At 47.1% G+C, this 14,856-nt stretch overlaps 1 protein-coding gene across 9 annotated transcripts in view; it reads right to left on the bottom strand.

Annotated features, from left to right (window-relative positions):
* Positions 1–4,015: 4,015 nt before the first annotated feature.
* LOC110502853 (myocardin-related transcription factor A) overlaps positions 4,016–14,856 on the bottom strand; it is a 61,298-nt gene continuing 50,457 nt past the window's right edge. For 5 of the 9 annotated variants that reach the window (XM_036960577.1, XM_036960575.1, XM_036960578.1 and 2 more), the window contains 11 exons: positions 14,343–14,503; positions 14,073–14,210; positions 13,700–13,947; positions 12,969–13,137; positions 11,332–12,714; positions 10,829–11,041; positions 10,604–10,720; positions 7,646–7,795; positions 7,404–7,493; positions 7,114–7,174; positions 4,016–5,434 (listed from right to left, as the gene is read on the bottom strand). In XM_036960577.1, the coding sequence (XP_036816472.1) occupies positions 4,902–5,434; positions 7,114–7,174; positions 7,404–7,493; positions 7,646–7,795; positions 10,604–10,720; positions 10,829–11,041; positions 11,332–12,714; positions 12,969–13,137; positions 13,700–13,947; positions 14,073–14,210; positions 14,343–14,503 (3,263 nt within the window). In that variant the 3' untranslated portion in view covers positions 4,016–4,901. The remainder of the gene's footprint in view (positions 5,435–7,113; positions 7,175–7,403; positions 7,494–7,645; positions 7,796–10,603; positions 10,721–10,828; positions 11,042–11,331; positions 12,715–12,968; positions 13,138–13,699; positions 13,948–14,072; positions 14,211–14,342; positions 14,504–14,856) is intronic. The other 4 variants (XM_021581191.2, XM_021581192.2, XM_036960581.1 and 1 more) reach the window with 4 other exon arrangements.

The raw sequence follows: 14,856 nt of genomic DNA, 5'->3' as shown, positions 1-14,856 counted from the left end.
ATCCAGGGTCTCGAGCTTGATGACGAGCTTGGAGGGTACTATGGTGTTGAATGCCGAGCTGTAGTCAATGAACAGCATTCTCACATAGGTATTCCTCTTGTCCAGATGGGTTAGGGCAGTGTGCAGTGTGATTGCATCGTCTGTGGACCTATTTGGGCGGTAAGCAAATTGGAGTGGGTCTAGGGTGTCAGGTAGGGTGGAGGTGATATGGTCCTTGACTAGTCTCTCAAAGCACTTCATGATGACGGAAGTGAGTGCTACGGGGCGGTAGTCGTTTAGCTCAGTTACCTTAGCTTTCTTGGGAACAGGAACAATGGTGGCCCTCTTGAAGCATGTGGGAACAACAGACTGGGATAGGGATTGATTGAATATGTCCGTAAACACACCGGCCAGCTGGTCTGCGCATGCTCTGAGGGCGCGGCTGGGGATGCCGTCTGGGCCTGCAGCCTTGCGAGGGTTAACACGTTTAAATGTCTTACTCACCTCGGCTGCAGTGAAGGAGAGACCGCATGTTTTCGTTGCAGGCCGTGTCAGTGGCACTGTATTGTCCTCAAAGCGGGCAAAAAAGTTATTTAGTCTGCCTGGGAGCAGGACATCCTGGTCCGTGACTGGGCTGGATTTCTTCCTGTAGTCCGTGATTGACTGTAGACCCTGCCACATGACTCTTGCGTCTGAGCCGTTGAATTGAGATTCTACTTTGTCTCTGTACTGACACTTAGCTTGTTTGATAGCCTTGCGGAGGGAATAGCTGCACTGTTTGTATTCGGTCATGTTACCAGACACCTTGCCCTGATTAAAAGCAGTGGGTTGGCGCTTTCAGTTTCACGCGAATGCTGCCATCAATCCACGGTTTCTGGTTGGGGAATGTTTTAATCGTTGCTATGGGAACGACATCTTCAACGCACGTTCTAATGAACTCGCACACCGAATCAGCGTATTCGTCAATGTTGTTGTCTGACGCAATACGAAACATGTCCCAGTCCACGTGATGGAAGCAGTCTTGGAGTGTGGAGTCAGCTTGGTCGGACCAGCGTTGGACAGACCTCAGCGTGGGAGCCTCTTGTTTTAGTTTCTGTCTGTAGGCAGGGATCAACAAAATGGAGTCGTGGTCAGCTTTTCCGAAAGGGGGGCGGGGCAGGGCCTTATATGCGTCGCGGAAGTTAGAGTAACAATGATCCAAGGTCTTTCCACCCCTGGTTGCGCAATCGATATGCTGATAAAATTTAGGGAGTCTTGTTTTCAGATTAGCCTTGTCAAAATCCCCAGCTACAATGAATGCAGCCTCCGGATAAATGGTTTCCAGTTTGCAAAGAGTCAAATAAAGTTCATTCAGAGCCATCGATGTGTCTGCTTGGGGGGGGATATTTACGGCTGTGATTATAATCGAAGAGAATTCTCTTGGTAGATAATGCGGTCTACATTTGATTGTGAGGAATTCTAAATCAGGTGAACAGAAGGATTTGAGTTCCTGTATGTTTCTTTCATCACACCATGTCACGTTAGCCATAAGGCATACGCCCCCGCCCCTCTTCTTACCAGAAAGATGTTTGTTTCTGTCTGCGCGATGCGTGGAGAAACCCGTTGGCTGCACCGCCTCTTATAGCGTCTCTCCAGTGAGCCACGTTTCCGTGAAGCAAAGAACGTTACAGTCTCTGATGTCCCTCTGGAATGCTACCCTTGCTCTGATTTCATCAACCTTGTTGTTAAGAGACTGGACATTGGCAAGAAGAATGCTAGGGAGTGGTGCACGGTGTGCCCGTCTCCGGAGTCTGACCAGAAGACCGCCTCGTTTCCCTCTTTTTCTGAGTCGTTTTTTTGGGTCGCTGCATGGGATCCGCTCCGTTGTCCTGTTTGTAAGGCAGAACACAGGATCCGCGTCGCGAAAAACATATTCTTGGTCGTACTGATGGTGAGTTGACGCTGATCTTATATTCAGTAGTTCTTCTCGACTGTATGTAATGAAACCTAAGATGACCTGGGGTACTAATGTAAGAAATAACACGTAAAAAAACAAAAAACTGCATAGTTTCCTAGGAACGCGAAGCGAGGTGGCCATCTCTGTCGGCGCCGGATGGTTGTTATTCTGGCACCACCCGGTCAGGTCTCTGACCTCCTATAGGCGGTCTCGTCGTTGATCAGGCCTACCACTGTTGTCGTCTGCAAACTTAATGATGGTGTTGGAGTCGTGCTTGGCCATGCAGTCGTGGGTGAACAGGGAGTACAGAAGGGGACTGAGCACGCACCCCTGGGGAGCTCCAGTGTTGAGGATCAGCGTGGCACATGTGTTGCTACCTACCATCAACACCTGGGGGCAGGCCATCAGGAAGTCCAGGATCCAGTTGCAGAGGGAGGCGTTTATTCCCAGGATCCTTACCTTAGTGATGAGCTTTGAGGGTACTATGGTGTAGTCAATGAACAGCATTCTCACATAAGTGTTCCTTTTGTCCAGGTGGGAAAGGGCAGTGTGGAGTGCAATAGAGATTGCATCATCTGTGGATCTGTTTGGGCGGTATGCAAATTGGAGTGGGTCTAGGGTTTCTGGGATAATGGTGTTGTGAGCCATTACCAACCTTTCAAAGCACTTCATGGCTACGGACGTGAGTGCTACGGGTCTGTAGTCATTTAGGCAGGTTGCCTTTGTGTTCTTGGGCACAGGGACTATGGTGGTCTGCTTGAAACATGTTGGTATTACAGACTCAATCAGGGACAGGTAAATAGTTTGCAAGTCCTGCCACAAGACGAGCGTCAGAGCCGGTGTAGTATGATTCAATCTTAGCCCTGTATTGACGCTTTGCCCGTTTGATGGTTCGTCGCAGGGCATAGCAGGATTTCTTGTAAGCTTCCGGGTTAGAGTCCCACAACATGAAAGCGGCAGCTCTACCCTTTAGCTCAGTGCGAATGTTGCCTGTAATCCATGGCTTCTGGTTGGGGTATGTACGTACAGTCACCGTGGGGACGACGTCCTCAATGCACTTATTGATAAAGCCAGTGACTGATGTGGTGTACTCCTCAATGCCATCGGAAGAATCTCAGAACATGTTCCAGTCGGTGATAGCAAAGCAGTCCTATATCTGTATCTGCTTCATCTGACCACCTTTTTATAGATCGAGTCACTGGTGCTTCCTGCTTTAATTTTTGCTTGTAAGCAGGAATCAGGAGGATAGAGTTATCGCCAGACTTACCAAATGGAGGTGCGAGGAAGAGCTTTGTACACGTCTCTGTGTGTGGAGTATAGGTGATCTAGATTTTTTCTTTTCTGGTTGTTGATAGAAATTTGTTAGAACTGATAGTCACATGTACAGGGTTGCAGGTGTGATGGCAGGGTACAGTGAAAAACTTAGGCTTCGAGCTCCAACATGCAGGACTAAGTTAAATAAAATACTGAAAATAGTAGTAAAACAATCTACCAAAATAAGACTATATAAACATCATAACTGTGGCAGTGATAAATAACTAAATGTCCATTGGGGTGGAGGCATAGTAAGAACTGTTGAGGGGGTAGGGGGAGAATGACCACAGGAGGGGCAGCATGACCATTGAGGATGTCTGGGGACAAAGTTAAATTTAAACAATAATTTGTAATAATATACATAGTAACTGCAACAGTGATGACTGTCATTGAGGTGGGGGCAGAGAAAGTCCATAGGGAGACAGGGGAGCTAACTGACTAGTGGTGGCTAAACTATTAGCCAGTCTTCGTTTTTGCCATGATGCTCCTGTGAAGCCCGTGTCTGAGTGATTGAAGTGTGGAGAACAGGGCGTGCCTGGGATCCCTGATGATCCACTTGGACTTCCTGCGACACTTGGAGTTGTAGGTGTCCTGTTGGGCAGGCAGTGTGCACCCAATGGTGTGTTCAGCTGCAAGTATAGCAGCTGAAGAGTTATAAATTGTGTTCAAGCGCAGCTCCCTTGAAAAAGAGGCCTTAGTCTCAATGGGACTCCCTGTTAAAATAAAAATACAGTCACCAAATAAATTACAATGTAAAAGGTTTATAAAAAATAAAACAAAGACGCATTCAAGTTTACATTTTTTTATTGTATTTTTTTCATAAAAAAGTTGTTTGGAAGCTGAGACCCCTATATACCCTACCTGCTATTCTAAGCAACCGGGAAGAAAAAGATGGATAATCGATAATACACACCTCATATACAGAAATGCATAGTCGTCTAGCAAACACCTCCAGTAACTGCCTCCTCCAATGAGGTTAATTTCATCAACTGGGGTGCGTTCAATTTAACATTTCCTCCGTTGCGTGACAGTTTGTACTGAATGACACGCTTCCCCGAAACGGTGTGTACCGTTCTTCAAAAGTCTTTGAGCTGTGTTTGCTCTCGTTTGGTGGGTGTGGCATGATCAATATGGGTGTGACCATTTAAAATCGTAAAACTCATGCAGCACACACCATTTACAATCTCCCTCTGGGCCATCTCCCTCTGGGCCACCATAATCACACTGTTCTTCAACTGGCCGTTTAGTGGAGTACAGTTTTCATTGAAATAAATGATTTGATGGAGAAAACTTAACACCATTCTTTCGTACTGAACACACCCCTGGTTTGCACCAATGAGGTTTGATTCATTAGTAGGTTTCCACCAATGAGATTTGTTCCATTACAACTTTTCACCAATCAACAGTCTCAGCATAAGTGCAAAGTTAGAAGCACCACTGACACATCGGGGCTGCATTTCACGTGTTACCCTTTGTCACCAGAAGGATCTGTCAGAGCGTGACCAAACTCCACAGTATTCCCTTCACACACTGCCTCTGATCTAAAGTCAGTTTTGCTCTCTAGCCTGTTCAAACATGACGAGAGGGCAGAGAACGCAGGACAAGACTCCCTGTCTCAGTGTACCTCCAGAGTGGTGGACCTGCTTTGTGCATACTCCTCATTCCGCAAGAGCTACAAACAGGAGTCCCAGTGCAGAGTGAGGTCCGAGCTGTCCAGGAAGTCCGCTGAGAACACACTGGGGGGCGAGTGGGGGCCCAGAGGGGCGAGACTCGTCCTCCCACCTCCACCACCCATAGAGATGTCCAGCCAGTCCATGCTGTCCAGGGCTGGGTCGTCAATGTCAAGCCCTGCCGGGTGGGTGGAGAAGCCCAGGTCGCTAGTGTCCATGTCCACCGGGGAGGGGGGATGGTCCAGGATGCTGGGGGTGCTCAGCATTTGGCTGTGGAGGTCATCAATCAAAGTCAGACCGCCATCAGGCTCCACCCCCAGGAGGGGCGTGCCCGTGGTGCTCTCTAGGAAGTCCTCCAGACGACCACTTCCTGTGCAGGGTGATGGCGAGGGCTGCTGGGAAGGCACAGCGGGCAGGGAGGGCTCCGGGGGGGTGGTGGACGGCGAGATGTGGAGAGGGGACGAGGGAGGGGTGGGGGGGTTGGAGTGGTTTTGGGCCAGGGAAGGGTCTGGGTTGGCTCGGAATCCAGAGATTTCTGGTTGGGGATGAAAAAATAAAAAGCATTAATATCAGGCACTTGATCAAAACAAATGGGTTTGCTTATGTACTGGCAGTGAGACATGAAGATATACAGTACCAGTCAAAAGTTTGAACACCTACTCATTCAAGGGTTTTTCTTTATTTGTACTATTTTCTACATTGTAGAAAAATAGTGAAGACATCAAAACCATGAAATAACATCTATGGATGTAGTAAACAAGAATGTTTTAAACAAATTAATAGATTTTATATTCTTCAAATAGCCACCCTTTGCCTTGATGACAGCTTTGCACACTCTTGGCATTCTCTCAACCAGCTTCACCTGGAATGCTTTTCCAACAGCCTTGAAGGAGTTCCCACATATACTGAGCCATTGTTGGCTGCTGTTCCTTCTCTGCAGTCCAACTCATCCCCAACCATTTCAATTGGGTTGAGGACGGTTGATTGTGGAGGCCAGGGCATCTGATGCAAAACTCCCTCACTCTCCTTCTTGGTCAAACAGCCTTTACACAGCCTGGAGGTGTGTTGGGTTATTGTCCTGTTGAAAAAAAAATGATAGTCCCACTAAGCCCAAACCAGATGGGATGGCGCATTGCTGCAGAATGCAGAATGCTGTAGTAGCCATGCTGGTTAAGTGTGCCTTGAATTCTAAATAATTCACAGACAGTGTCACCAGCAAAGCACCCCTACACCATCACACCACCTCCTTCCTCCATGACTCACGGTGGGAACCACGCGTGTGGAGATCATCCGTTCACCTACTCTGCGTCTGACAAAGACATGGCGGTTGGAACAACAACAAAAAAATGGCTAATTTGGACCAAAGGACAGATTTCAACCGATCAAATGTCCATTGCTCGTGTTTCTTGGCCCAATCAAGTCTCTTCTTGTTATTGGTGTCCTTTAGTATTGGTTTCTTGGCAGCAATTAGACCATGAAGGCCTTATTCACACAGTCTCCTCTGAACAGTTGATGTTGAGATGTGGCTGTTACCTTAACTCTCTGAAGCATTTATTTGGGCTGCAGTTTCTAAGGCTGGTTACTCTAATGAACTTATCCTCTGCAGAAGAGGTAACTCTGGGTCTTCCTTTCCTGAGGTGTTCCTCATGATAGCCAGTTTCATCAAAGTGCTTGATGGTTTTTACGACTGCACTTGAAGAAACGTTTAAACTTCGTGACATTTTTCTGATTGACTGACCTTCATGTCTTAAAGTAATGATGGACTGTCATTTCTCTTTGCTTATTTGAGCTGTTCTTGCCATAATATGGCCTTGGTCTTCTACCAAATAGGGCTTCTGTATACCACCACAACCTTGTCACAACACAACTGCTTGGCTCAAACGCATTAAGAATGCACACCTGTTAAATTGAAATGCATTCCAAGTGACTACCTCATGAAGCTGGTTGAGAGAATGCCAAGAGTGTGCAAAGCTGTCATCAAGTCAAAGGGTCTCAAATATTTGAAAAATATATTTTGATTTGTTAAAAAATGTTTTGGTTACTACATGATTCCATGTGTCATTTCATAGTTTTGATGTCTTCACTATTATTCTACAATGTAGAAAATAGTGAAAAATTCAGAAAAACCCTTGAATGAGTAGGTGTGTCCAAGTAGGTGTGTTTTACTGCTGTATATGTGAGTGTTATGTTGTGTGTATCGCTATGTTCTCTTACCGCCACTCTTCAAGAGGATGTCAAACAGATCGTCCATCTGTTGACTGCTCAGCCCGTTCTCCTAGGAGAAGAGGACATATATTTTGAACAGTTTACAGTACTCATGATTGTTTAAACAAAATCGTCAAACATGTACAGTACTATAAAATTACCAAAATACTTTGAGCAAATTTGAGACGAAACAGATGGACAGAGAAAACGAGTAGAGAAAAGAGGATGTAAAAGAAGACATTAATAAACATGAGCAGAGGGAGTTGGGCAGAGGGAGATGGGAGGAGTGAAGGACATACTTTAGGGCGTGGAGTGAAGGAGAAAGAGGTCTGTTCAGGAGAGGGAGGGATGAACAAAGTGTGCCAGTCAAAAGTCAGACACACTTCTCTCTGAAACGGTGGAAGCAGAGAACAAAGAAAGGATGAGGGAAGGGGAAAGGAAATAGGCAACAGAGAAAGAATAAAAACATGGAGACGAATGAAAAATCAAATATGAGATGACGTTGACATGCCATGAATGATCATTGCAGAATATATCTTACCTTGAGGGAGGGGGGATGGGTGCTTTGGCTTTCAGACAAGTTGGACACCTCGCCAAAGAAAGGATGGAGATTGGGCGGGGCGGAGACAGATTGAGTGGGCTCTGGCACCCCATTGGTTATGCCATTTGTTTCCAGATGTAGACCTGCCTTCTGTTCCAGAACGAGGGGTATGAGGAAGAGGAAATTAAATAAGGCCAGTCTTGATTTTTGTTATCATTTTAAGAAGCTGTTAACACAGCCCCTCATTCATATTGAGTATTTCCCTACGCACCCCTAGTCCCTTTAGTTAGAATGCCTGGCAGCTCCTCAGTCACCCCTTTTCTATCCAATCAGAGACTTTCTCTTTAGCAATGCTAATGGTAAATCCCGCCTCGTCAGTGAGTTGCGTTGAAGAGTTTGTGAGTTCGCCACAGAAGCAACAAGACAACAAGTTGCACCATGTTTAACGTTATTTGTGCTCGCATCTAATAGTGAGTAATATGTGATGTTTTATCACACTGTATGCTGCTCGCAATGGTGATGCTTCTAGCTACTAGCTCGTTAGCCAGGCTAACTATTTTCTATGGTTCACACACTCATTGCAGCTATGTTTATGATTGAGATACAAGAATATGTCCTGTTATTATTGCATTTACTCTATGCAGTTTGTTGTATTGTACAGCCTGCTTGTAACTTAGAGTTGTATTATGTGGCAAAATTAGAGTTGAATTAAGGTATTAGTATTGTATATTGTATGGTAATATACACTATATCACAAAAGTGAGTACCCCCTCACATTTTTGTAAATATTTGAGTATATATTTTCATGTGACAACACTGAAGAAATGACACTTTGCTATAATGTAAAGTAGTGAGTGTACAGCTTGTATAACAGTGTAAATTTGCTGTCCCCTCAAAATAACTCAACACACAGCCATTAATGTCTAAACCGCTGGCAACAAGAGTGAGTACACCTTTAAGTGAACATGTCCAAATTGGGCCTAAGTGTCAATATTTTGTGTGGCCACCATCATTTTCCAGCACTGCCTTAACCCTCTTGGGCATGGAGTTCACCAGAGCGTCACAGGTTGCCACTGGAGTCCTCTTCCACTCCTCCATGACGACATCACGGAGCTGGTGGATGTTAAAGACCTTCCGTTTGAGGATGCACCACAGATGCTCAATAGGGTTTAGGTCTGGAGACATGCTTGGCCAGTCCATCACCTTTACCGTCAGCTTCTTTAGCAAGACAGTGGTCGTCTTGGAGGTGTGTTTGGGGTCGTTATCATGTTGGAATACTGCCCTGCGGCCCAGTCTCCGAAGGAAGGGGATCATGCTTTGCTTCAGTATGTCACAGTACATGTTGGCATTCATGGTTCCCTCAATGAACTGTAGCTCCCCAGTGCCGGCAGCACTCATGCAGCCCCAGACCATGACACTCCCACCACCATGCTTGACTGTAGGCAAGACACACTTGTCTTTGTACTCCTCACCTGGTTGCCGCCACACACGCTTGACACCATCTGAACCAAATAAGTTTATCTTGGTCTCATCAGACCACAGGACATGGTTCCAGTAATCCATGTCCTTAGTCTGCTTGTCTTCAGCAAACTGTTTGCGGGCTTTCTTGTGCATCATCTTTAGAAGAGGCTTCCTTCTGGGACGACAGCCATGCAGACCAATTTGATGCAGTGTACGGCGTATGGTCTGAGCACTGACAGGCTGACCCCGCACCCCTTCAACCTCTGCAGCAATGCTGGCAGCACTCATACGTCTATTTACCAAAGATAACCTCTGGATATGACGCTGAGCACGTGCACTCAACTTCTTTGGTAGACCATGGCGAGGCCTGTTCTGAGTGGAACCTGTCCAGTTAAACCGCTGTATGGTCTTGGCCACCGTGCTGCAGCTCAGTTTCAGGGTCTTGGCAATCTTCTCATAGCCCAGGCCATCTTTATGTAGAGCAACAATTCTTTTTTTCAGATCCTCAGAGAGTTCTTTGCCATGAGGTGCTATGTTGAACTTCCAGTGATCAGTCAGTATGAGGGAGTGTGAGAGCGATGACACCAAATTTAACACACCTGCTCCCCATTCACACCTGAGACCTTGTAACACTAACGAGTCACATGACACTGGGGAGGGAAAATGGCTAATTGGGCCCAATTTGGACATTTTCACTTAGGGGTGTACTCACTTTTGTTGCCAGCGGTTTAGATATTAATGGCTGTGTGTTGAGTTATTTTGAGGGGACAGCAAATGTACACTGTTATACAAGCTGTACACTCACTACTTTACATTATAGCAAAGTGTCATTTCTTCATTGTTGTCACATGAAAATATATACTCAAATATTTACAAAAATGTGAGGGGTGTACTCACTTTTGTGATATACTGTATATCTTAGATTATATTGTATGCATATTTCAGGTCCATCTGTCTATAGCCATACATAACCTATTATAGTACACAAAAATATGTAAAAGGGGTATCTTTGGGCTCCCGAGTGGCACAGCGGTCTAAGGCACTGCATCTCAGTGCTAGAGGCGTCACTATAGACCCTGGTTCGATTCCAGGCTGTATTACAACCGGCAGTGATTAGGAGTCCCATAGGGCGGCGCACAATTGGCCCAGCGTCGTCCGGGTTTGGCCGTCATGGTAAATAAGAATTTGTTCTTAACTGACTTGCCTAGTTAAATAAAAGGTTAAAAATATATATTTTTTCTACCTTGTAGAACCACTACCTACAATTACCCATTAAAGAACCCTAAAGATCTCCAGTGTGTTGGTTGACAGTGATGTGTGACAAGTCAGTCAAGACAGCACCCATACAGCATCCAACCCAGCAAACTACTTTAGTCCTCAGAGGGACAGGTTTACCCCCTATCCTTTTTTACAGATGGTGTCTGCTAATATTGTGTGTGTGTGTGTGTGTGTGTAAGACAACCTTGTTTCTGTTACAATGTTTTGTCATTTTAATACCTTTTTGATAGACTGGTTGACAGGGCCTGGTTGTAACTGTTGTTTTGATTGGGTATCGGGGCTCAGCATCTCAGCTGGCAATTGGCTTGGGAGCTTACTTGGAGTTGACTGCAATCTCTAGAGTAAAAAGGGCAACTTTACTGCACTGTGATACCATCTTACACAATCATTTCACCAATATAGAGACCTGTAACACTTAATAGCAGATTTACAGTGTAACTGAACCTGCAGTGTGATGCGTTGCGATCCACTGGTTTTGCCCAATGAGGTCACACCGTTTTGGCCCTCTGCACTGTTATTGGTCAGTGCTATCAGGTAGTGGTTGCCATTGCCGTCGGTGACCAGGGTGGGCGTGGTGCCCGATTTGAGGAGGTCCAATGAGAAGGCCTGGGCGGGGACCTGGGTGCCATTCTGTTGGCTGATGAAGACTGGAGTGACCTGAAGAGAATAGAGTAGGAAAGAGGCATATTCAAACAGAGGGCCCAGACACGAGCCAATGATAATGACCCAATAGAGAAGGGGAAGAGACTAGTTTCGACTAGGTTTGAAACCTGTGTCTCCTGCTTGACAAACTGTTTGCCTGTTGAGCTGAAGTCTTCAGGTTTCAGACAAGTTTATTCCGTTAAATATAAAATATGGACCTGATGTGTGGCGACTGTCAGCGGTGTGTATTCCTATACTGTAGATCTACAGACTGTACGATCGAGAGCTGTAATGATTGAATGTACCTGTTGTGGGGTGACTGTCTGACTCAGTTGTTTGTTCTGCTGCTGTCTCTGGTACTGTCTCTGCTGCTTCCTCTGCAGTACTTGCAGCTGTTTGGCCTGCAGCTGTTTGGCCTGCAGCTGTTTGTCCTGCAGCTGTTTGGCCTGCAGCTGTTTGGCCTGCAGCTGTTTGTCCTGCAGCTGGAGCTGTTTCTGCTGGATGATCAGCTGTTGCTGGAATAACAACTGGGCCGAAGTCGTCTGCTGCTGCATCTGCTGTGCCTGTTGTTGCTGGAGTTGTTTGGAATGCTGTTGTGTCTGTTGTTGTTGTTGTTGTTGTGAGTGTGTCTGTAGTAGTTGTATCTGTGGTTGTTGTGCCTGCTGTTGTTTCAGTTGTTGTGTCTGTAGTATTTGTTGTGTCTGTTGTTCAACCTGTATCCGGGGAATCTGCTGCAGTTTGAGCAGGGTCTGCTGAGAGCACTGTGTCGGCTGAGCCTCGTCCACTCCCTCCATCCCTTCTTCTGTGTCTACCTCCTTCTTGACCCTCACCATGTCTGTGTTGGTGAGAGAGAGATGTGGGATGGTAGAGGCTTTGATGGGGGTGGTTTGGGCCTCCTGGGCATAACCGTTCACCACCACTCCCTGTACTCCCTCCATCTCTCTCACTGCTCCAGTCTGTTTCCCCTGCTCCAATTGGGAGCGCAGGTTCTCCACCAACCTCTGTTTCTGCCTCAGCATGCGTGTCAGCTCCTCAATCTGCTTGTCCTTCTCCTGAAGCATCTGGTCCTTGTCCAAGGGGGAGGCCTCCATGGTTGCCCCGGCTAGGGGCTCCTGAGGTGGGGCGGCAGGCTGAAGCTCGGTGGGAGAATGACGGGACTGGGAGAGGCTGCAGGTGGATAAGTGACCCTGGTTCTCCTCTTTGATGGAGGCTGGGGAGTGGTGCTGTGGAGAGGGGTGCAGGCTGAGCTGGGTCAGGGGAGAGCTCACCATCTCCCCGAACACGTCTCCATTACAGCTGGTCTCGTCAGGGCTCATCACCGCCAGAGACCGTTCTGACGGGGTGGGGGAGACTGGAGGGGAGGAGCTCGTACTGCCAAACCTCAAAATACAGGCCGGAGCGGCACTCTGAGCCAATGAGAAAGCGGGTATCTTTCCTGTTGCCTCTCCTGAATGGTGGGTGTGCGGATTAGTTCCGGCCTGGGGGGGGGCAGGGCTGATGGAGCCAGCAGGTTGGGTTGAGGCGTGCGGTGGGGTTGGTTGGCTGGGTTTAGGGGTTACAGTAGCAGTAACACCAGCTCGATCTAAACCGTTCTGCTCCTGGTAGTTCCTCAGCCTCTCGATCAGATCCATCTTGGTACCAGACACGGTCAGACACCGTAGTTTCAGCTCCTGTTTCAGCTCAGCAACCTGGAGGAGAGAAGAAGTACAGTTATGATTCTGATCCATTACATCTCACTCACTCCCTCCCTCCCTCCCTCCCTCCCTCCCTCCCTCCCTCCCTCCCTCCCTCCCTCCCTCCAAAAGTGCATATCAATAGTCTGTGGTTCTCTTCTAATCTCCCTTTCTTTATCTACACTGATCTGAAATAAATACATTCCCAGTAGCTAGTGTCTACACACAAAAGTATAATTATTTTTCTATGTATCCACCTATCTACTCACTTTGAAGTCATCCAGGTTGGCTGGTAGCATCAAAGGTTTGGTTCCTCCCACAGGGGTTTGGCTCTGACGACTGGACCCATTCGGATTGGAAGGGGCAGGGGTCGTCGGGGGAACACTGCGCAAAAGGGAAGGGGCGGGGTTGGTTGAAGGTGGTTGCTCTGCAGGTGGTCTGAGGAGAGTGAAACAACAGATGAGTCAGTCCACACACACAGTCTTATGCAGCTAACCTTAAGGGGCCATACAATTCAGTTCAAAATCCTATTATTTTAACCCGTACCCTAACTTTAAGCCTAACCTTAACCATAGCTTAGGTTTAGAATTAGGTTTAGGAGCTCGTGGGGACCAACAAAATGTCCCCAGTTGGTCAAATTTTTGTTTGTTTACTATTCTTGTGGGGACTCCCCACACTCACACCTCTTCCCCCCCACAATCACACCTCTTTCCCCCCCACACTCACACCTCTTTCTCCCCCACACTCACACCTCTTTCCCCCCCACACTCACACCTCTTTCCCCCCCACACTCACACCTCTTTCCCCCTACACTCACACCTCTTTCCCCCCACACTCACACCTCTTTCCCCCACACTCACACCTCTTTCCCCCACACACTCACACCTCTTTACCCCACACACTCACACCTCTTTACCCCACACACTCACACCTCTTTACCCCACCCTACTTACACCTTTTTACCCCACCCTACTTACACCTTTTTACCCCACACACTCACTTGGGTGGTGCTGGGAGGATGGTGTGGTAGTTATAGTGCTGCTGCTGCTGGTGGAGAATCTGCAGCTGGAGGAACAGCTGCTGCTGGTGGAGGATCTTGGTGTAGGTGGAGTCCAGCTGAGGGGGAGGCTCCCGGTCAGCCTTCTGGTCCGGAGGGATGTACTGGTGGTACTTGAGCTTCTTCACCTTGGGCTTGTTGTCTTTGGCCTTCTTAGGCCTCTGGGGGGGCCGCTCCAAACTGGGTTTCGACTGGGAGTGGTGGAAGAGTGGGAGATGGGGAGAGAGAGAGAAAGAAATAGTAAGTAAGATATGATTGCATGTATACACAAAGTATTACATTTCATTTAATACTGGACACAGGGGATGTCTCTCACCTTGGTCTGACCAGTAGCAGGGCGGGAAGCTCCCGACATCACTGTCCCATTGGTCAGCTTCTGTGGTGGCAATGAGTCTTGGCCATTCACCAACAGCGGAGGTGGTGGTGGGACCTGGGTAAGGAACTGAGAAAACTTCTGATTGGTCAGTTTAAGTGTCAATAATGGGACAACTCCTGTGATTACTTGTCTATGTAACTTGCAGGAATACCAGTGGCTATCTCCATTATGTGGCTATTCGTACTGTTCAAAAATAAGACTTCAACCTACTAGCTGTGAGGGGGACATGTCCTTTTTCTGAGTGAGCATGTCAGAGGGGGACATCTGAGAGAGTGGACCCAGTGGAGAGTCGTGATTGGCTAGCGTATCCGGAGAAAATGCATCACTGCTGTCCTCGTCCAATGAGGATTCTCCTGCACCCTTTGGAGAATCTGAGAGAGACATTTATTAAACCTCTATTTTGCCATTCTTCTCGCCAAACAAATTATTGTCTCCAACAACAAGTTGATTAGTTGTGAGGTTGAGTCTCACTACAACAAACAACTGTATTTCAAAACAGAGGGAATAGTAATTGGTAATACGAAAAAGAGGCGATGGCCAAACCAGAATGACTAATGATGGAAGTGGTCACAGTCTCTCCAGCACAAGGATTTAGCAATAACAATGTCCCCACACCAGTCCAGTATTGTGACATTGATGCATTGCAAAGATAACATTTGAGGAACATTTGAATGTGAACCATGAAAAGTGATTAATTGAAGATAAGGGCGTTTGGGAGTGGTTG

The sequence above is a fragment of the Oncorhynchus mykiss genome, chromosome 23 (genome assembly GCF_013265735.2).
Source record: "Oncorhynchus mykiss isolate Arlee chromosome 23, USDA_OmykA_1.1, whole genome shotgun sequence".
In the NCBI taxonomy this organism is placed as follows: Eukaryota; Metazoa; Chordata; class Actinopteri; order Salmoniformes; family Salmonidae; genus Oncorhynchus; species Oncorhynchus mykiss.
Note: the sequence above shows the minus strand (reverse complement) of the source record. Positions and strands in the feature narration are given on the sequence as shown.